Below are 22,157 nucleotides of genomic sequence, written 5' to 3'. Positions count from 1 at the left end.
TGTGAATAAGGCAAACCTACTCTTTGTGTGCCCTGTGGGTTGCTTCCCCTCTGCTTTTACCTTGGATATTTCTTTCCCCCTCCTTTACTTGGTAGCTGGGGGTGTGTGAATTTGCTTCCCACCCCCTCGCCTAGCTATCGGAGGGAGGGAGGGGGGGTGAATCTGCTGCTTCCCCCGCCCCCTCGCCCGGTTGGGGGGGTGGAAAAGGGGTAGCTTCTGCAGCTCCTTCCCTTTTAACTTCCCGCTGTGGCCGAGGGGGCGGGATCGACCCGCGGGAGCCCGGGCGGCGTGGGTCGGCATACAGCGCGCGCTAGGCGGAGCTCGGCGCCCCGGGTGACCGAGGCGCCTCTGAGACGGCAGCAATGGCTGGGGAGCGCGCTCGCAGCTTGGGGAAAGGTGGGTGCTGGCCGGGCTGTGTGCCCCGCAGGGGATCTCCCGCTTGGGGGTGGGGTGGGGGATTGCATTGCATTGCATTGCATTGCACCGCACCCTCCAGCTCTGCCTTTCTGGCTGGGGCACCGGATTCCCCCTCTCGCCTTGCTCCCTGCGTCTGTCCCTCCCGCGGGGAGGGTGTCATTTTGTAGCACCCTGGACGCCTTTTTCTCTCCCCAGGGCCCTGCCTCTGCCAGGGTCTGGTGGGTTGCATTGCACGCACGTCCCCCTCCCCGGATCCGCGTGTGCTCTCTGCTCAGACGTGGGGAGACTGTGCCTGGATCCCCCCCCCCCCACGCCTGGATCTCTGGCCCCTGGGAGGGCTACTCGTGTTTTGCACAGAGCCTATGTCGTCATCTGCCCGGAGGTGACTCGGCTCACTCGGGTGGGAGGCAAGCTATCCAGGAGACCATCCCACTCAGCAGCTCTATAAATGCACAATGTCTGTTATTGTACTGCCCTGGAGAACTGATTCACCCCAGGGCCCTCACCAAAGTAAGACAGCCCTATTCTCTCCCGAAGCCTCCCTCCAGAAGTGCAGGAGAAGCACCGTTTCCATGCCAGAATTAAGTGCTCTACAAAGAGCAACGGCTACTTTCAGAATCCCTTTTTGTTTCCTCCCCAGGCCACTGGTTGTGGGTTTTTTTGTTTTTGTTTTAAACCTCATGTTAAGAGGAAGCCTGTAATTGTGCAGGTGTGAGCATAGAATAACCGGTGTAACATCTCTCTTGTAGGAAGCACTGTTCCAGGCCCTGTGCCCGAGGGACTGATCCGTGTCTACAGCATGCGCTTCTGTCCCTTTGCACAGAGAACACGTCTTGTCTTGAAAGCCAAAGACATTAAGTAAGATCATATGCTCCAAGGTGGCTGTCTCCTTGGTATTTAAAAGCTTAGGGGCTGAAGCCTTTTTTACTGCTTTCATGTAACTCTGCTGTGTCCTTTGTTAAAGCCACTTTGGCTTACGTATGGTGGTCTTCTATAATTTAGCAAGCTTAACAGGATGAATCAAATAGCTGTCACTCTTGCTACCCATACCTATTTAAAAAGAGACAAACACAAAATCCAGGGAATATTTTAATTTTATTTTAATTTATTTTTTAAAGGGGTGGGGTGGAAGTATAGTCAGTACACAAAACTACTTTTAAATCTCAGAGGGGTAGCCGTGTTTGTCTGTATCCAAAGAAACAACGGGAGTCCGTTGACACCTTAAAGACGAACACATTTATTTGGGCATAAGCTTTCGTGGATAAAAAACCCACTTCATGCATTTTCACTCCATGCATCTGAAGAAGTGGGATTTTTTATCCACGAAAGCTTATGCCCAAATAAATCTGTTCGTCTTTAAGGTGTCACCAGGCTCCTCATTGTTCTTACTTTTGAATGTTTCCCAGTCAGCTGTTGTGGGGTTACATTCAAATCTATTTTTTTATTGAAAATATTTTCACATTGCCTGCTGCTGTGGGAAAGGCCTGCCCAAACAAATGGGACACTGAGGAAACTAACTGCATCAAAGGTACAAAGTAAGCTAATTAGAAAACCCCCAAGCAAAATTTTTTCTGTTTCCGTTGTAGTAATGTTGGGTTGTCTTTGTAGCAATGGCAGAAAAACCTTATCTCAAGTGTGAATTTCATCTTTTTTAATATCTTTACCTAATGGAAATTGAGCAGCAAAAATGCTGGAAAATGTAGCCCTTAGCATGAACACTCGGTATGTATTTTCTCTGGCTTACAATTCATTAAAATATAGCCTACAATAGTATGTTAGTGGTTTCTATGGTAAATGTACTTGTGTGTGTTCATGGTTTCTCTTTTTAAAAATGTTCCATTTCTATAGCTTCCTCTAGATCCTTTGCTGAAGGAACTTTATCAACAATAGTGCCTTTTCAAATAGGGAAGTATTTATTCCTTGTTTACAAGTGATTAAGTAATATGACTAAGCTTGCAGTTAGTAAGTAATATGACCTCTGCTGGATTGCTGATTCACTCATGGTCTAACCACACCCTATAGGTCAGCATTGGATTTCAAATTCTTATTGGTGGAGCACACACCAATCACACTGCAGTCTTTCTCTGACTCTTTCAGAGAACCAAATGTAGTAAAGCTCCACATCAATCCACCTGCCTATTTTCCTATACATAAGGCAACCCAAGTAACTTGGTCTCTTCTGATTTCCCCGCCCCCGGTATTGTTTTAAATGTGGTGGCTGCTCCTTGCATAACTGGTGACGATTGTCCTTTGATTGGAGTCCAGCTATGTTGAGTGGAAATATAGTCACTGGTGTCCCTAGGCATGTGCAATCCTCGTGATCTGATATCTGAATCTGTGCTTGGGAACCTTTTTGAGAACAGATTATTAGATAATAGTTTCTTTGTAGGCAGTGTAGTTGTAGCTGTGTCAGTCCCAGCATATTAGAGAGACCAGGTGGGTGAGATAATCTCTCATTGGGCCAACTCCTGTTGAGGAGGGAGAGCGAGAGAAGCTTTTGAGCTACATGGTGCTCTTTCTGTGTGGCTCAAAAGCTTGTTTCCAGCCGAGCAGCTGGTCCAATGAAAGATCTTACCTCACCTACCTGGTCTCTCTAATATGCTGGGACTGACACATATTAAAAAATAGTTTCTTTTTGGCAGTTAAATCACACTAGTAGCTTTGTATACGTAATTATCTAATACCTAAATAACATAGCTCTTTGCAGTACAGAACTTACAATTTAAGATTGTGGTCCTGTAAGCTGCCGTGTGCATGCATCTTGTGCAGTCACCGAAGTTTTTGTTGGGCTCTGCATTGGTGCAGGGGTTTCTGTCAGAACAGTTTGCAGGATCGGGTACTGCAGGATCATTCCGATACAAGGCGGCCAAAGGGGTTGGGGCGGGATTCTGGCATCAGATAATAAATTTCCCACTTTAGGGTTTGTCTATATTTAAATCTGTTCGTTGCAATGTTGTTTAACTTGTTAGCTGACATGCTTAATTGGAAACTCCACAAAAGTTTGTTCCGGGAGACAGGTACATGGTACCACTCCATAAATGTTCATTCCCATTACAAGTAGTTTAATAAACTCAAGCAATTAAACTGACTTCCAAAAACCTCAAGGATATGCAACCCTGAGTGAGTGTTTGTTTTTAAAAAAACAAACAAACAACCCCAACCTTGTCTGCTTGGCTTTGGTATTTAGCTTTATCATACTGCCTCTTAGACTACCTATTCCTCTTTCTAACTTGTGGCTAAGACAGTTTCCCTTCCGTTCAGTGTAAGGTCAGAGTAAAATTCTGTTGCAGGTTTCAGAGTAACAGCCGTGTTAGTCTGTATTCGCAAAAAGAAAAGGAGTACTTGTGGCACCTTAGAGACTAACCAATTTATTTGAGCATAAGCTTTCGTGAGCTACAGCTCACTTCATCGGATGCATACTGTGGAAAGTGTAGAAGATCTTTTTATACACACACAGCATGAAAAAATACCTCCCCCCACCCCACTCTCCTGCTGGTAATAGCATATCTAAAGTGACCACTCTCCTTACAATGTGTATGATAATCAAGGTGTGCCATTTCCAGCACAAATCCAGGGTTTAACAAGAACGTGGGGGGGATAGGAAAAAACAAGGGGAAATAGGTTACCTTGCATAATGACTTAGCCACTCCCAGTCTCTATTCAAGCCTAAGTTAATTGTATCCAATTTGCAAATGAATTCCAATTCAGCAGTCTCTCGCTGGAGTCTGGATTTGAAGTTTTTTTTTGTTGTAATATCGCAACTTTCATGTCTGTAATCGTGTGACCAGAGAGATTGAAGTGTTCTCCAACTGGTTTATGAATGTTATAATTCTTGACATCTGATTTGTGTCCATTTATTCTTTTACGTAGAGACTGTCCAGTTTGACCAATGTACATGGCAGAGGGGCATTGCTGGCACATGATGGTATATATCACATTGGTGGATGTGCAGGTGAACGAGCCTCTGATAGTGTGGCTGATATTATTAGGCCCTATGATAGTGTCCCCTGAATAGATATGTGGACACAGTTGGCAATGGGCTTTGTTGCAAGGATAGGTTCCTGGGTTAGTGGTTCTGTTGTGTGGTATGTGGACACTTAACTTTCTAAACTACTACATGCCACAAGGGGCCACAGCAATGGTTCCCTTAACCTACCCAGCAATATTGTTAACCTATCCAACTGTACTCTTAGCCCAGCAGAAGCAGCTGTCCTATCTCGGGGCCTCTCCTTCTGCCCCTCCACCGCCACAAACATGATAGAGTTCTGTGGTGACCTAGAATCCTATTTTCGATGTCTCTGACTCAAGGAATATTTCCAACATACCTCTGAACAGCGTACTAATCCACAGAGGTCTCCCTACCAACACTACAAAAAGAAGGATTCTAGGTGGACTCCTCTTGAAGGTTGAGACAGCAGACTGGACTTCTACATAGAGTGCTTCCGCCGACGTGCACGGGCTGAAATTGTGGAAAAGCAGCATCACTTGCCCCATAACCTCAGCCGTGCGGAACACAATGCCATCCACAGTCTCAGAAACAACTCTGACATCATAATTAAAAAGGCTGACAAAGGAGGTGCTGTTGTCATCATGAATAGGTCGGAATATGAACAAGAGACTGCTCGGCAGCTCTCCAACACCACTTTCTACAAGCCTTTACCCTCTGATCCCACTGAGAGTTACCAAAAGCAACTACAGCATTTGCTCAAGAAACTCCCTGAAAAAGCACAAGATCAAATCCGCACAGACGCACCCCTGGAACTCCGACCTGGGATAGTCTGTCTACTACCCAAGATCCATAAACCTGGAAATCCTGGGCGCCCCATCATCTCAGGCATTGGCACCCTGACAGCAGAATTGTCTGGCTATGTAGACTCCCTCCTCAGGCCCTATGCTACCAGCACTCCCAGCTACCTTCGAGACACCACTGACTTCAAGAAAGGAGAGAGGTGGTAAATCAATGGGGATGTTTTCCTGGCTCTTCTCTCCCTTTACTCCTAGCTAACCGACAGGAGGATATTGAGGCAAACACTATTGCTTTCTTTGAAGTTACTGGAGTAGGCTGACAAAACTGATCTTGCTCTGTCTTAAACTCTTCAGGCATGAAACAATCAACATCAATCTGAAAAACAAACCTGACTGGCTCTTTGAGAAAAATCCCTTTGGTTTGGTACCTATTCTGGAGACCAGCAAGGGTCAGCTGATCTATGAGTCTCCAATCATATGCGAGTATTTGGATGAAGCATATCCTGGGAAGAAGCTTCTACCTGCTGATCCTTATGAGCGAGCATGTCAAAAGATGCTCTTGGAAAGATTCTCCAAGGTACAGTGTGATCAGGAGGGGGCGGTGTAACCATCAGGAGGGGGCGGTGTAACCTCCTTCAGGGCTATGCACAATACTAGTGCTGCACTGTAGACATTTCCTTTCACTTTTAAGGATGGATCTTGCTTCCTAGTAAAATCACTCTTCTAAATATAATAGAACCACTTACCATTCGCTAATCCAAAATGCTGCTAAGCTATCTGCATCTCTGTCAGCATTTGAAAGACAGAAAAAAGGAACATGTGAGGTGAAAGCAGGAGATCTCTTAAGCTCGTTGACTCTCTATAGGACTGGGTGCAGAATGGGGAACCTGGCATTCAGTTTAAGGGGGTTAGCAGATCAGCCTTAGGGCTGGTCTCCTGTCCCTGTCCCTCCAGAGAGCTCTAATGTGCTGTGTTCTAACTGCCCCATATAAACCAGGCTGGCATGCTCTGAAAGGTGCCTAGTTTGCATAATATAGTCCTGTTTCAAATTACATTGAACATGAATGAGGTACCTTTTGGAATGCACCAGCAGGGTCTACCTGAGGCAACTGGAGCACTCTATAAACCACACCTCTGTGGTATGCTTTGCTGTACCATTATAGGCAAAGATGGCAAACTGGGTAAATGCTTGCATCAGTGCCATTCTCAAATCCTTCACTCTAGGGTAATTCTTCAAAGCATGGGTCTGTAAACTGTTGAAAGCCAAAAGGAAGCTTTACAAATATTATCCAAGTTTATTCTGTTATTTTATTGTAACTCATGCCAATCCCCTAACTTCTCTGGCAGGTGCCAAACGACAAAGTTCTTGAAGATATAAATGTCTAAATCTGACTGTCCCTTAATATCTTTTCCTGTTAACATGTATTGGAATTTCAAAAGCATCCTTAGAATGTCAAAATTTGCATTTCACCATTTTTATTGCTGGTGCTTTTTTTGGCACCGTAGGCAGCTTGAACAATGGAAAGACTAGTGAGTTTCCCTCTTCTGATTCTTCTGCACTATTATAATCCTTCAGTATTAGCATTTTAATTCTTTTGCAACCTGTATTTTCTCTGAAACCTAGAGAACACTTCTGTCACTATTAGGCTTGGTGTGGTGTGTGTTTTTTAAGCAAAACCTAAATTTAAGTGCTAAAGCCCAGATCCTGAAAAGCATTTAGGCACCCAACTTCCATTGATTTCAGATACCTTTTAAGGATCTGGGCTGAAGTGACTTGTGACTATCCCTGTAATGAGATAAAACCTCCCTTCTGCAAGGAGGTCAAGCTCTCCGTAATGTTGTTGTCTTTTCTGGTTTGTTCAGTTACCACCTCTAGCCTTAAAACATCTCCTGGCAGTTAAAAATGGGGAGGACAGTTCAGCGCTGAAAGCGGAGTTAATTAAGAAGTTTGGCGAATTTGAGAAGGTAAGAAACAGTCCTCTCTGGGACTGAACGAAACTACCAAACCTATGGTAAATGGGAGTCCTCTTCTGCTCGCATGCACTGGGCTGGCTGTCTCACTTGGAAAGCCTTGAGAAAGGGAGGAGACAGGACTTATTTCAGAAGTTCTAACTATGAAAAATGTGTAGTCCTGTAGTTTACTCCCCTCACACTGAGATGTGGCATAGAAAACTCCAGCATCTAAGCATGGCAAAGTTTAAACTAGAGCTGAATTTTGAACTCCATAGTGGACTTCGTAGGGGATTTTGTTCCACACCCTTCTCAGGTGCTAGCTACCTCTGCTGTTTTATGTCTGCCTTGCCCTCCTAGGACAGAAGGAGGTCTTGCAGCAAGTTTGAAGAGCATTCAGACTGGGTTGTTATAACCTTCTCTGGTATGTTAGCATGTCCACCTGACTGACAGTGTTTCTTCTTTGCTGTTACTGAGATGAGTACAACAATATTGGGGATGAAGTTGTTGACCCTTAGTTTATTTTAGGGTCTGGCCCCCTCTGTCCAACTACAAGCTATTATCCTTTCTCCCTGCTCATTCCCATGGAATATAATCCCTCCCCTGTAGATGTGGTGGTTAAGGTACTTGAATCCTGAAGCTGGTGAGTCCAAGTCTCCCTTGATCTCACACTCCAATTCACCGAGCTGCAAAACAGGTACCTGGTTCATCCAGTTAAGGCAGTCAAAGGTGGCTGGATGTGATCCTGGCCACATCACTCCCTTGCATGCTGCTGGCTATGAAGCTGATGTGCCTTCACCATATCACTCCGATGAGCCATTGGGTTGGGGGACTCTGATTGCAAAGATCCAGCTATGGGCCATGTTCTAGTCCAATTGTGTACCTCCATCAATGTCCAGGGAGCTGCGACAGGTGGTTTTGGATCTATATTGGAGATTTAAATTCAGTTTTTTACTTCAAGTGCTGTTTTTTGTTAACCCAAACCACTGCCAGGTCATTGTCTGAAGAAGATGTGCTGATACTTTCCCTCCATCTGCGGTGTGACTCCTTAAAATATAGTTGTTTGAATGAACAACCTCCTTTACCTCTTTGGAGAGAGGCCCATGATCTTCTAGAAATAAAGCAACCAAAAAACTATCTGGTCATCTGATCAGGCGGCAAAGAAATGACCATGTTCAAAAGGAAAAAAAAATCCTACTCTGTCCTCCTTGAGCAAGAAGCAGCATCTTGGCACACTGCTCCTCTGTTGTGAACCTCTCATAGCTCCGGCTACAGTCATCTCCTTCCCTTTGCTGATGGCTTTAACTTCAGCCAGTTACTTTGGTGTGGCTGACACTAGAGTATCCCTGTCCCTCTGATACCTCTGTCTAACTTGTTAGGTATGCTAACCCCCCACTACCAAATGCTTCAAACACAGAGTTCCTCTCAAGTTAAAGCCTTTCATCTTTGTGTAGCTGATCAGAGTCAAGAGCTAAGGTACTGGCAGGTGACATTGTCTGGTTCTTGGGGGAGGCTGCTTCCTAGGGGACTTCTTGCAAGACAAATACACTGAGAAATAAAAAACTAAGCTTCCCTTTCCCTCCCATTTACAATCCTGCTGCAAGATACCTGCTGCTGCAAAAGACTTTGAGAGATCCTGAGGGATTTTCTAGATGTATATGGACTGGCAGGTAATAGGGAGCCCCTCTCTCTGTTGCAGTGGCTTAAATCCCAGTCTGACCTATAGAAGATAATGAGCATCCAGCCATGCAAAATCAGTTCAGCCTGTTCCAAGAGCTGTTAGCCAGAGAAGCATGAAATGTATTGAAATGTCCTGTGTCCTACTCACTGCTGTCCACCAGAGGGAGCCATGGTCACATCTTTATGAAACTGCTAACATCTGCAGAAAGAGAGTACTTGTGGCACCTCAGACTAACAAATTTTGAGCATAAGCTTTCATGAGCTACAGCTCACTTCATCAGATGCATGCCGTGGAAAATGGATTTCCCTGGGAAGCCGCTTCCCACAAGAACCAGACAACGTCACCTGCCAGTACCTTAGCTCTTGACTGTGATCAGCTACTCCAAGCTGAAAGGCTTTAACTCGAGAGGAACTCCGTGTTTGAAGCGTTTGGTAGTGGGGTGTTAGTGTAGCTGGCATCCGATGAAGTGAGCTGTAGCTCACGAAAGCTCATGCTCAAATAAATGTTAGTCTCTAAGGTGCCACAAGTCCTCCTGTTCTTTTTGCGGATACAGACTAACACGGCTGCTCCTCTGAATACTAACATCTGGTTATTTTCTGTCCGGCATCTGGTGACTGAAGCAGCTCCTCAGATGTTTGCTGATTGATGGTTTACGGCTTTGAATAGATCGCTGGCATTTCCCCTCCTCCTCCCCACCACAAATAAGTGGACTCTTAACGTCTGCTTTACATGGACAAGAAGTTGGTATTTTAAGGTGTCAGAAAAAGCCCCTCCGAGTGCTAGCTCTGTTTCTGATGATGACTTGTACTACCCTAGCGTGTAGGCGTTCGAGTCACGGAGCAGGATCCCGTTGTGCTACGTACAAACGCTACCAAACTCCTAAGAATGTCACATGTAAGATCTTGTTTGTGGATAAAGCATAGGTGGGTATGGGGACCTTACTGCAAATGCAGGTCAAGTACTTCAAGATCCTACCACAGTAGGCCCTGGAGAATGGTAAAGTGCTTTTCAAACATCTAGGTTAGCCTCTTCTCTCTCCTTTGAAATTGGGGATTGTCACCAGTTTACAGGTGCAGCAGCAGAGGCATGTTCCAATCCATTTACACGGCACTTGTTTTTAGAAGTGTGTATAGTGTGGACCAGTTTTGCAATAGGAAGAATGCATCCCCCCATCTCTTCTGAGGTGGAGGACTCTGCTCTTGTGTCTGAGGATGGAATCTGGCACAGGTTTTAGCATGACAATGGTCTGGTAGAATTGCATTCACAAAGCTACCTCAACTTGGGGATGCGGTGAAAAAAGAAATACAGCTGAAATCTTTATGCCCTTGTTCGACCAGTCTTATGGTGCAGCTGAAATGTTTATTTAACAGTTTCAAAACACACAAGGCACCAGGGTTGCCATATCTGTCTTGGTGCCTCCATATCAGAATAGCTAGTTGTCAAGTTAAAACAGTCTCTAACTGCCACCTGGATCCTGAGAATATTGTTCAGGGCTCGTGCGTAATTGCCAGTCCAGATTGTGCATTTGAGCTATAGTAGGATCCAGCTCTCAGCATGTAAAGAATCCAAACTCATATTGGAGCTGCTCTAGTGACTGACTGGCCCACTAAGAATGTTTAATTTAGGTAAGGAGATGCCAGTTCTGCCTCCACTCTCTTGTTCATCTCCTCCCTGGCTCCTGCTTTGCCGTATAGCATGTTTTGGGTTTTTTTGTAAGGGTTTTCCATGTAACTAATTTTTAAATATGAAATACTGCATCTTGTCCTCAGTCTTTAGCTGGCTGCAAGACTGTGTTCTATGGTGGGGACTCTGTGTCCATGATTGACTACATGATCTGGCCTTGGTTTGAACGACTGGAATTCTTACAATTGCCTGAGTAAGTGCTTGAATGTTTTATGGATCTTACACATTTTCAAGTGGTGCATTACAGCTTCTAATTAACTCTAAATTACCCCAGCCAGGAACGCTGCTGCTTAGCGTGAATGGAATGTGTAAATTCTCCAGACATGAACAGGGCCGCGTAATGGGCCCTACTTGGGGAGGGGACAAGAGGGTGTGCTGTATTTCAGTAACATATAACAGCCCTTTGTAATGGACCAGGACTCCATTGTGTAGCACTGTATAGACTGAATAAAAATAGTCCCAGAAGGCATCTTACCCTATTGAAACCAGCTCTCCCAAAGTTAAGGCCTGCTCGTAATGGAACTAACCACAAAGAGAACCTGCCTCTGTCTTAGGTGTTTGTAGTGCACCCATTACCACAGTATCTGAGCACCTTACAACTATTTTTTAAAATACGTTTATCCTCACAACACTCCTGTGAGGCAGGGAAGTTCTGTGATTCCCATTTTACATATGGGGAGCTTCGTGACTTCCCCAGAGAGTGTGGTAGAGCAGGGAATTGAACCCAGTTCTCCCAAGTTCCAGGCTCCCCCCCCCTTCCCCAATCCTTCATCAAAGATGCAAGGAGACCCTAGGATCTGAAGTCATTACCTCAGGCACTGAAAGCAAGGGCCAAAGCCACCAAGTGGCTTAGCTTCTCCTGTGCTATCACTTGGGCCGTGCAGGTAAAGAAGAAAAGTGTTCGTGGCATTATGGCCTTATTCCAGTTTAGGGAGAGGGGTTCTCCCCCCAAAAAAAAATCTGAGCGTAAGAGCTGAGATCCCTGTCAGATAGGGGATGCTGTGCAGAGGCAGTATTAGGCTTTTAATACGAGCAGACTTGGAAATTGCAAACTCATGTGCAGGATACTCAGGGAGGTCATTTGGGAGGGGGAGCTAAAAATGCCCATTGAGCTCGCTCTCCTGCAGTAGAGCTGTGTGCTCGCTGCGTGTGGATTTCAAGCCATCTGGCTGTGCCTGATCTCGCAAGCCCAGGCCATGTCTTTTGGGGACCATATTGTATCACTGTGGGCCAGGGATTGCATCCGATGAAGCGAGCTGTAGCTCATGAAAGCTTATGCTCAAATTTGTTAGTCTCTAAGGTGCTACAAGTCCTCCTTTTTCTTTTTCCAGGAGGGAGGGCTATGACAGCTCCTCCAGGAACCAAAAGCAGTGGGGGGTGATTAAAGTGAAGTACAGAGGGGTTTGCCTACCAAGTGCCCTAGCGGGAGGCTTGCATATACTGGCTGAAACTGGGTGTTCCAGAGATCAATGGACAAAGAAAGGGTGACTGATATAAAAAGGCTGTTTAAACTGACTTAGGGCCGCCTTTCTGATCCAGCAAATGGACAAGGCCACCTGCTCCAAGGTGGGGCCCCAACTCTTGTGGAAGGGTTGGAAAGACCAATTTGGCCTGCTAAGGCCCCTTGGACTGATGGGTAACTCCTGGGATGTCTGTTCAGTGTTTTGTGTGGGTTCCTCTCTGTTCTCTCCTTCCCCCACCCCAGGTAATGTTTTACCTAAGAATAAATCTCCTTGCTTAGAGTGAGCTGTGTGGTAACTTGGGACTGCTGACAATACACTGTTCATAGCCCTCTGAGAGAAGGCCACGCACAGGCACTGGCCTATAGCCCTAGTTAGCCTGTCTGGCTATCTCAGTGTAAGGCAGGAAGCTGTGCAGCCTTAAAAACCCCGCAGTCAGATGGGAGTGGGCCAGGGTCCCTGCCCAGAGACCAGTGATGGCTGGAGACCTGACTGCACATGCCCCGAGTGGACAATGGAGTGGGGCATACAGGTGCAATTACCCTGGAACTGACAATAAAAAGTCACTGGCTGGTGGTGACCTAAACTGTGTAAGTTGTTTTGGCCAACAGGATTTATGGGAAGAATGGGCTCTTGGATTGGCATGAAGTGGGGTGTATTGGGATAGGGGTCACGGACCTGCAAAACACCCCTCCCCCCCCCAATGTAATGTGAATATCTTCCACTCCAGCAAAACAAATGCTGCAGTCAGTGCAGGATCACGCACTCTCTGGGAAGGGTGAGGGAGTAATCCAATGTCTAAAGGATGGTAGGTACATCACACAAGGATTATGCTTCTCTCTTAGAGTAGGAGCTTCCACAAGCAGTGGCTATTCACCCTTGGCTATATAAAGAAGACTTGATAGCCTTAAAGGGCATGTCTACTCTGCATTTTAAATTCGTGGCAGCAAGCTTCAGAGCAGGGGTCTACAAAGTTGAGTCTACGCTATGGCACACTAAACATCTGTGTTGCCGTTCGGGCTCTGAAGCCCAGGGATGGGAGTGGGTAGCCTGGACATCTGCACAATGGCTTGTCGTGCCAGAGCACAAGCCCATGTCTGTAGACCCAGGCTTGGAGACTCAGTGCAGTGTGATTTGAAATGCAGTGTAGATGTAGCTAGAGATGCCCTTCTCTCTGCTCTCTCTGGCCTAAAATGTATTTCTTCTGTCTGTCTGGAATTTAACCTTGTGGGAGGGAGAAGGCAAAACAAACAGGAACATAGAACCTCATTAAATGTTCAGCTTTCTTGATGTCCTCCCAATTTCCCCTCTGCTCATACAAAGTTTCTTTCCTGTTCCCATAGCTGTCTGCAGCACACCCCGAAGCTCAGGCAATGGGTGGAAGCCATGAAGAAGGATCCTGCCGTCAAGGCTACGATGACTGACGCACAAACACTCAAAGGCTTTTTTGAGCTGTATGTGCAGAACAGTCCTGAGGCATGCGACTATGGGCTGTGAGATGAGGGTGGGCATATCCCTGTCACAAATATAGCTTCTGTTTTCTCTGGGCACCTGCAGTTGGCTGGGATGGTGCAGTTCTGTGCTTGCATTTTAAAATGGGAATAAATCTGTGTAGGAAAGAATGAGAAACCTCCTGTGAAGTCCCATCCCTCCTGGTGGGTGGAGGGAGTGCTGGCCTCAGGCAGGAGATGGGAGGTCACTAGCAGTTGTATGTATGTAACCCTTCATAATCTCTGTCCTCCTCATTTGTAGAGAGTGATGCCTGTTTGGTTGCTTTATGATTTGGTTTTTGTGATTCTGGTACTTGAACAATAGAGGAGGAAATCTTTTAAATATGCTAACTCCTGCCCTCATTTGGCTGAATGCTGCACCCTCAGAACTGGATGGGCATGACATCAGTGCTTCATGTGTCTGTTCCCTGAAGCCCCTCTCCCATGACAAAGACAATGGAAGAGTGAGCGATCAGGAAATGACTTGGGATCCATTGTCCAAAGCAAGTTGCTCTCTACTGCCACTGCAGTTTGCCGTCAAGATCCAGGTGTCTGTCTAAAGGCTACAAGGTTTCATAGTCCAAGTCTCACAGAGGAATATTTCAGACCTGGAAGCATTTGAAGTTTATGAATTCACCCTCAAGAAGGTAATAGTGGAAGAGGAAAATACAGCTACAGTTTTTAATTTGGGTAGCATCGTCTTGGGATGTCTAGACCTACAGGGCTCTAACCTGTTCTCTGTTTGTTCTTTCACTTTATTTTAGGCCTTCTAACCTCCATAACCAGGTAGGCCTGAGCTGGTACAGACAATGGTAGCAGTGTCACAGTCTACACTGTGCCCATGATGTGGTCTGGTTTTGTCTAGAGTCCAAAACTGCACATTCACCATCAGGCTGGAGGTGAAGTCCAGTGAACTGAGCTGTGCCGGGTCTACCCCTGGGGCTCTGCTTCATTCTAATTTCTTATCAATATGGAAGGAGTGAATATGAGCTGACCTTCCCTGCTCCTAGTTTAAGTAGAACAGTGCTTCACAATACAGGTACCATTAAACCCACCTTCAGGGCTGCTCCAGACTAGGCATACTAGCAAGGTGCCAATACCAGTGGGCTTTCATTTGGAGAAAACAGCCCTGTGCCCAGGAGAGACCAAAGGCACTTTCTCAACTCCTGTTTCCTGTTCCACCAACCTGGATTTTCGCCATTACTTTCAGAAAAGCTGGATGGATGAATGAATTACAGTGAGCTGTTACTTAGCTAGTAGTCTACCTTTGATCCCTTTGTCACTAGGTGGGACTACAGGGGACTAGTACCTGTGGCCCTAGCTCAACATATCATTAATCAAATTTCAGATTTGAAATTTCAGATTTCAGGTGTGTGGGAGAGAAACCAGTCCTAGATTTCCAAGCAACTCAACTTCCTTACTGCAGTGACTTGCTTGTACCCAGACAAGTCCTAGCCACTGGTTCCAGTGCAGCTGCTGTTGTGCATTATGTTGCATTGGCACTTGTAGAGTTTTGCATCTACAAAGAGCTTTATAACTGTAATTTCCACCATAGGTGGGAGAGGCAAATTATCCCCATTTCTCAGCTAGAGGAAACTGAGGTGCTGAGAAATAAATGACTGGTAGTCCAAGCACAGGGTTGATTAAAATTCTGGCACCTAAATCTAGTGCCCTTACAAATAGGTAGAAAACCAGTACTATTTCTACCTATCCACTCATCAAAGCTCAAACTCCTGAAGGTTAAACACAAGCATTGTTAGCTCTTCTAGTCTAGAGAGGTTCCCAGAAGGGCTCTCTGTAAGGATAACTACTACCAGATGTCTTCTGGGGGGAAGCTATATGCTGTACTTACAGTGAAAAATTATAATGGGGGCATACTGCTTATCTCTAGCTTCTGTGAGCCTCTATATTGAAACGTCCCTTCCTGTAAACTACACCCACTTCAGCTGGTGTTGGTAAAATGTGTCACCTTTCCAAGATTAACTTTACCAGTGCAAACCCCAAACTGAGTTACATAAAACAAACTAGAGTGATTAAGCTGGAGAATGGGGGGGAGACAAAAAAACAAGCAGATCAAATTTTTGGAGATCCAAAAGCAGTGAGACAATTGGTCAGCTATATAGGACAGTTTCTATGGGTACCACCGCACTGTGGTGAACTGTTCTGGTGTTTAGGTGAATCACTGTTGTGCTGGAATCCCACACAAGATGTCTCAGGGCTGCTCCAGGGAAGAAGTCTTATTGCTTTTTCCTAATGTACTCTACCCTGACATAGAGAACTTTTCACCTTTTGGGCCAGAGGAAGAAGTGATGGGAATGATGGTGTAAGTTACAGGGTGGTATGTGGGTGTGCTGTGCAGAAAGGTGTGGTGGGAGTAGTGACCCATAGGCCCTTCTGTAAGTAGTTTCCTGCAACACACACACACTCTACCATGAACCTCTGTCCCCTCAGAGTTTGGCAGATGTATAACTGTACTGCTATGTACATCCATTGCATGGGGTTGTTTATGCCACTTTCAGCTTTTAGCTAGATCAGAAACATGGGCTTGGGTTTTTCATTTCTGCTGTTTCTCTTTTAGTCCGCATGTTTTTTAAACACAGCTTGGGGTGCCTTGAAAAATGGTCCCCTCTGTAACAGCTTTCAAGAGATCTCACAGTCATAATGAAATAGTCACGGAGCAAGCCCTGCAATTAGAGCCCCATTTTCCTTTCTGTTCAGGGGAGCTTTCTGCTTACACAGAACTTCTCAATTACCACACTGTTGACTGTAAGTGGAAAATGCTGGGTTTCCAAAGTAAGCATGACATCCAAGAAACCGATGCCTACAGCCCCTCTGGGAACAGGCCATGCCTGCTACTCTGCTTCTGACCTCAACTGTCTTGGTGCCAAACGTGGAGCATCTCAGCCAGGCTAGTTGTCCAAATAATTTCCCCCCACCTCTCAAACACCCACTCCTGTTAAAAACTGGTCAGGGTATTCTCAGACATTAAGAAACTTCCAAACTAAAGGCCTTGACTTTAGCCTAACAGTTAATCGCAGGGTTGGGGTTTTTTAGCCTTCTAGAATCTCCTTCGTCTCGTGTCCTAGGAAGTTGTCAGAAGCGTTGAGCATATGCTAGAGAGAGCATGCTAAGCCTTAGCTCCTTAGCGCACACTGCAGTCTGTGGCTGTGTCTAAAAGCACCACCTCGCTCCAGGGTTTTTGTGTGTGGATGGGACTTGAGCTAACTGCGGGGAAGACAAGCCCCAGCTGTGATGCTGCCATTCTAGGTACAACTTGTTAAAGGTTCTTGGGAAGAAATAAAACACAAGAATCCAGCCTGGGGAAGACAAAATGGAATAAATCACTGAACTATGCAGGGATCTGATTGAACTCACACTTGGCTCATATGCCTGTCTAGCCCTTTGTGGGTGGCCCAAGGGATTTATAGAATCATAGAAGTTTAGCATGGGAAGAGACCTCAGGAGGTGATGTAGTCCAATCTCCTGCTCAAAGCAGGACCAACACCAACTAAATCATCCCAGCCAGGGCTTTGTCAAGCCGAGCCTTAAAAACCTCTAAGGATGGAGATTCCACCACCTCCCAAGGTAACCCATTCCAGTGCTTCACCACCCTCCTAGTGAAATAGTTTTTCCTAATCTACAACCTAGACCTCCCCCACTGCAACTTGAGACCATTACTCCTTGTTCTGTCATCTGCCACCACTGAGAACAGCCGACCTCCATCCTCTTTGGAACCCCCCCTTCAGGTAGTTGAAGGCTGCTATCAAATCCCCCCTCCCTCTTCTCTTCTGCAGACTAAATAAGCCCAGTTCCCTCAGCCTCTCCTCATAAGTCATGGGCCCCAGCACCCTAATCATTTACATTGTTCTCCACTGGACTCTCCAATTTGTCCACATCCTTTCTTTAGTGTGGGGGTGGGGGGGGGCCAAAACTGAACGCAATGCTCCAGATGTTGCCTCACCAGTGCCAAATAGAGGGGAACGATCACTTCCCTCGATCTGCTGGCAACGCTCCTACTAATGCAGCCCAATATGCCATTGGCCTTCTTGGCAACAAGGGCACACTGTTGACTCATATCCAGCTTCTCGTCCACTGTAATCCCCCAGGTCCTTTTCCTGCAGAACCGCTGCTCAGCCAGTCGGGCCCCAGCCTGTAGCGGTGCATGGGATTCTTCCAACCGAAGTGCAGGACTCTGCACTTGTCCTTGTTGAACCTCATCAGATTTCTTTTGGCCCAATCCTCCAATTTGTCTAGGTCACTCTGGACCCTATCCCTACCTGCCAGCATATTCTACTTCTCCCTCCAGCGTAGTGTCATCCACGAACTTGCTGAGGGTGCAATCCATCCCATCATCCATTCCAGATCATTAATGCAGAATTTGTGCAGACCAAAATTTTCCAACTTGGGTGTCTCAGGTTAGGCACCTAAATACAAATTTAGGCATTTTAGTGGCCTGATTTTTTTTTCTGAGGTGCTGAGTAGCTGCAGCTCCCACTGAAGTTGTTGTATTCTTAATATGTTAAGTCCATGAGAGGTGCAGCCCTGCACCTCTGAAAATCAGGCTAGTTATCTGGGCACTTGAATCTGTATTTCAGCACCTGTGTTTGCAAAGAGAAGCTTCTGAAAACAAGTAGACAGAGGGCTATCTTACCATCTGGCAACAGCTTTGTGACTGGCCTCATTTCTTTCATTGTGACGTTAACCCTGAAACTTAACAATGGCAGCGTAAGTGTCAGTGTGAACAACATCACAGCTGATCTGTTTAGCTGACAATCCATCAATTCTTGGATTATGAAAGGAGCTTGAGTAAAACATCACTTTCCCTCTCCACATTCTTCACTGTTTGTGTGTGTGTATGTCTATAGCAGGAATATAAAGGTAGCTGAGGTGTGACATCTTTAATCTTTGCTGTGTTGTAGTTTGAACTTGTAAGGGACTCTCACTGGCTTTAGTATGACTTTGTGGATGCTTTGTCATAGCAAAGACAGACCTAGTGCATCAGAAAGCCATTGCTTGAGTCACTTAAAAGCAGGCAAAGCCCTCGTGAAATATAGAGTAGGGATCAAAGTTGGTTCATAGAACCGACAAACCATACATGTTACAGTTTAGGAAAGGAAGTAGAGAATACCCTCTCCAACTGCAGGGGGGCAATCAGAGAAACAATGTTATTGCATGAGTTAGGAGTTTGAGCAGCCTGTCCATTAGGGTTAACACTCTTAAAAATGAGACAATGTCAAGTACCCCGGATCCCTATTATGTCTCACCTGAGCAACTGTATCTGTAACAGCAAATTTCCGCCTATGCTATGCTGGGGCTTTGGTTCCATGCTGATTCAGAAGGAAGCATGCCACAGCTTAAATTAACCCTGCCACATCCTGTTGCATTGATTAATTTGTCAGAAGCTTTCCATCCAGTTATGGATCTAGCTTCTGCCTGCTAAGGTAAAAGTGTAGGGGTGTTAGGCTTTTTCAAAAACAAAGGAAAACTGCACTATTTTGCTGAGAGTGGCAGCATGGAAAGCTCACCGGAAAGCTCAAGTTCTTTTCATTGCGAACAAACAGCATCATCCATTTTACTGGAAGTGCAGTTCTGTTCTGAAAACTGGCAGCTGTGGTTAGGTATACAACGGAATGATTTTTGTATGTGGCCTGGGCTCTGAGAGTCAAGCTGGGGTAAAACATTACCAGTGATAGACGCTGCAGCTGGAACCTATGTAACAATTCCGCTGGCAATGTGCAAGCCTGAACATAAGCCAGCTTCCTCTCCCAGAATTATTATTACCTCCACTAGCATAATAGGCATAAAATGTAGCTGCCAGTTTTGCCATCAGATGTGTGGAGCACCGCTGACTTGAGGGGGATGCTGTGAGGACACCAGCACTATGGGGTCTTGCTCCATGACTAGGGCTGTTAGGCACTACTGTGCCCAAATAATCATCATGTGATAGCAGGATTGGAGCTTTATTGTAGTTACTACAGTCAGCAGCTATGACTGCATACACAGAGGGAATGGCCTGAGTGAGTCCAAAGTTGCCGCATTTATAGTCACATAAGAAAACAGATCCATGCATTTTGATTACAGGCAAGGGGTGTTTGGAGGCTGGTACAGCCAGTATCCATCTTGCCAATGCACAAGTCCATTGGTGAGCTGGGCCTGGGAAAAGCCTGGTGGAGAGTTTCCAGCTGGCTTAAGGAATTGTGTAAGTGAAGGGAAAACTATTTAATTTTTAAATATTCAACATTGTTCAAGTATGAGCCTTCAGGCTTCTGAAAACTATTATTAAACCAGATTGGGAACAGGTTTGCATTGACATAAACAACCTGGGAATGCGGCGTGACTGCCTCCAGTCCGCTGCTGGGAAATAATGTTAGGTGCTGTGTCAGGAAGCTATCCCAGTGGGCTAAGGGCTCTACCAGAAACCAGTATGCAAAAATTCAAGTGATTAAGGCCAGGCACCAGGAACTAAGAGGTTCAGTTGTGATATTTGAACAGAGAGACACTCTCTGCATTTTAGTTTCCTGGCTCAGTGATGTACCATTATAAATATGCTGGTTCAATAAAAAAATAAATTTGAAATATACTGCCCTATAATTTACTATTACACATCAGCCATTGCTCTAAATCCACAGGCAGACAGCTAGGGTCCTGAACCCATTATGGCAGAGGAATTGCGGCCTTAGGCAGAGACTGCTGAATGTCAGTGGTGACCAAGAGACGTGGCTGAGACTTCTAAAGGAAAGAAACTGTAACACGGGAGAGACTGAGCCTCTCTCTTCTCTCAAGCGGCACAAAGGATGCCTGGCTCCAGGCTGGCTGAAATTGGCAGCGTAGAAGGCAAACTCCTTACCAAAGGGAAGTTTAAAGGGCTGCAGTCAAACCAGGGAAGGCAGGGTGGGGGATGTAACCGAGAGGATTAGCACCTCTGCAATTTAGGCCTCGTCCACATTATGGGCACTACAGCGGCATAGCTGTGGCATCACAGGGTGTTTTCTTCCATCAACCTAGCCACATCTACAGCAGGGGTTAGGTCAGCATAGCTATGGCGCTCAGGGGTGTAGCTACGCTCATCTAAATTTTCAGTGGAGACCAGGCCTTATTCTTAGGCTGTGTCTACATTCTGGAGGCCGTACTGGCATAGCTATATCAGTGTACCTATGTTGGCATAACTCAGTAAGGCTGACACAGCTCTGTAGGGACAGAAAGGGTTTTTCCATTGATGTAGGAACACCAGCTCCCCAGACAAAGTTAGCTACATCGAACGGTTGACATAGCTGTATCTACACTGGAGGTTAGGGCAGCACAATTATGTTGGTTCGAGTTGTGGTGTACTCACACCCTGGACCGACACAGCTATTCCAGCCACATTTTTAAGTATAGACCAAGCCCTTAGTTTCCCTCCAGTTTACAACAGTTCAACTCAAGCAGCCAGAGCGTGTGATTGCTCTTGATAGAGGCAGAAAGATGCAGGCAAAAGGACAGACTGTTTTGTGCACAACATGGTAGGAGTCATGGAAAGCTTAGGGCAGGATGGGTACAGAAAGTTAGCAAGACAAGTACCATAGGGCCAGGTTCTGTTCTCAGTTCCCATTGCATTCATACCACTCCTGTGAAGCCCATGGAGCTGCACTAGTGTAACAGAGCAGAATTTGGCCTATAGCGGTCAGGGCCAAGCCCTTGTTTTATTTTAAGGCCCATTGTAATGAAGCAAGGGGTGAGGCATGGGGCGACTTAGGGTAAGTAATGGATGGCAGCCCTGGGAGATCAATTCAGGGAGACTGTCTTTACCTTTGGACATATTGATGTGTAGAGAATGCCAACATCTTCCTGGGGCTACAGCAAAACACCTTTTCTTTTAGGAATCATTTACAAAAGCCCTTTTGAAAGGGCTTTAGAACGTGTCCTCCTTTTGCCTTGAGAAGAAACACAAAGTAGCTGGGCCTCCTGTTAAGAAAGAAAATCAAGCTTCATGGGCAGGGGCCGCATAAGCATCATTAAGGAGAACTCCAGCGACATACCCAGCGGGGCTGGCCCTGGGGTTCTGCTGCACCATATAAGGTAAATTCAAAAGCAAAAGGGGGAAAAAAATCACAATCTCCTGCCCTGTCTGCTTAATGGATATTGTGAGTGTAGATCCCCCTTCGATGCCCTTAACTGCTAGGAGGTATGATGGTGTCCATATCTGCTAATCAAACATGCCCAGACTGTGTGTGACATGATGTGAACAGAGACATGTATGAACAGTGGTATTTTAACTGCTGCTGCTACCCCTCCCCTTTCTGTGCTGTTGTGGCATCCTATATAAATGTTCCACCTAATCAGCTGGCACAACAGGTGCGTTTTAGCTGCTGTACCTTCCCTATTAGGCAGAGCCAAAGTGCTGAAATCATTCAGGCTGGCTGAGTCATGGCTTCGCTGGGGAGAGGCTGGGGAGACTTAATCGCTCCACAATCCTAGGGTAGCTTGAGTTGATGTAAGTTTTGCACGCTCCCCCGCCCCCGGCCTCATTGGTTATCTATAGAGGTGTAACTGCTTCTTTCCCTACCGCCAACACGCAGCTGTGATGGGGTGCTAGAAACAAGTGGGTTGGCAGCTGCTGCTGGTTCTTCTAAATGGCTTATTGATGCAGTGCAGTTAGGTAGCGTTTTCCCTCCTGAAGCACTTTGCTAACCTTATATACAGGAATCATTCAATTGGTCACCTTGTGAGATGCAGCCACCACCGAGGTGGAAC

At 46.0% G+C, this 22,157-nt stretch overlaps 1 protein-coding gene across 1 annotated transcript; it reads left to right on the top strand.

Annotated features, from left to right (window-relative positions):
* The first annotated feature begins 233 nt into the window (after window positions 1-233).
* GSTO1 (glutathione S-transferase omega 1) lies at window positions 234-13,770 on the top strand. The gene is made up of 6 exons (XM_073354438.1): window positions 234-396; window positions 1,167-1,275; window positions 5,518-5,740; window positions 7,027-7,128; window positions 10,564-10,670; window positions 13,281-13,770. The coding sequence occupies exons 1-6, from the start codon at window positions 363-365 to the stop codon at window positions 13,432-13,434; spliced, it is 729 nt and encodes a 242-aa protein (XP_073210539.1). The 5' UTR covers window positions 234-362; the 3' UTR covers window positions 13,435-13,770.
* The last annotated feature ends 8,387 nt before the right edge of the window (window positions 13,771-22,157 follow it).

This window comes from Lepidochelys kempii, chromosome 7 (assembly GCF_965140265.1).
Source record: "Lepidochelys kempii isolate rLepKem1 chromosome 7, rLepKem1.hap2, whole genome shotgun sequence".
NCBI classification, from domain to species: domain Eukaryota; kingdom Metazoa; phylum Chordata; order Testudines; family Cheloniidae; genus Lepidochelys; species Lepidochelys kempii.
This window is presented reverse-complemented; position numbering and strand designations above follow the sequence as displayed.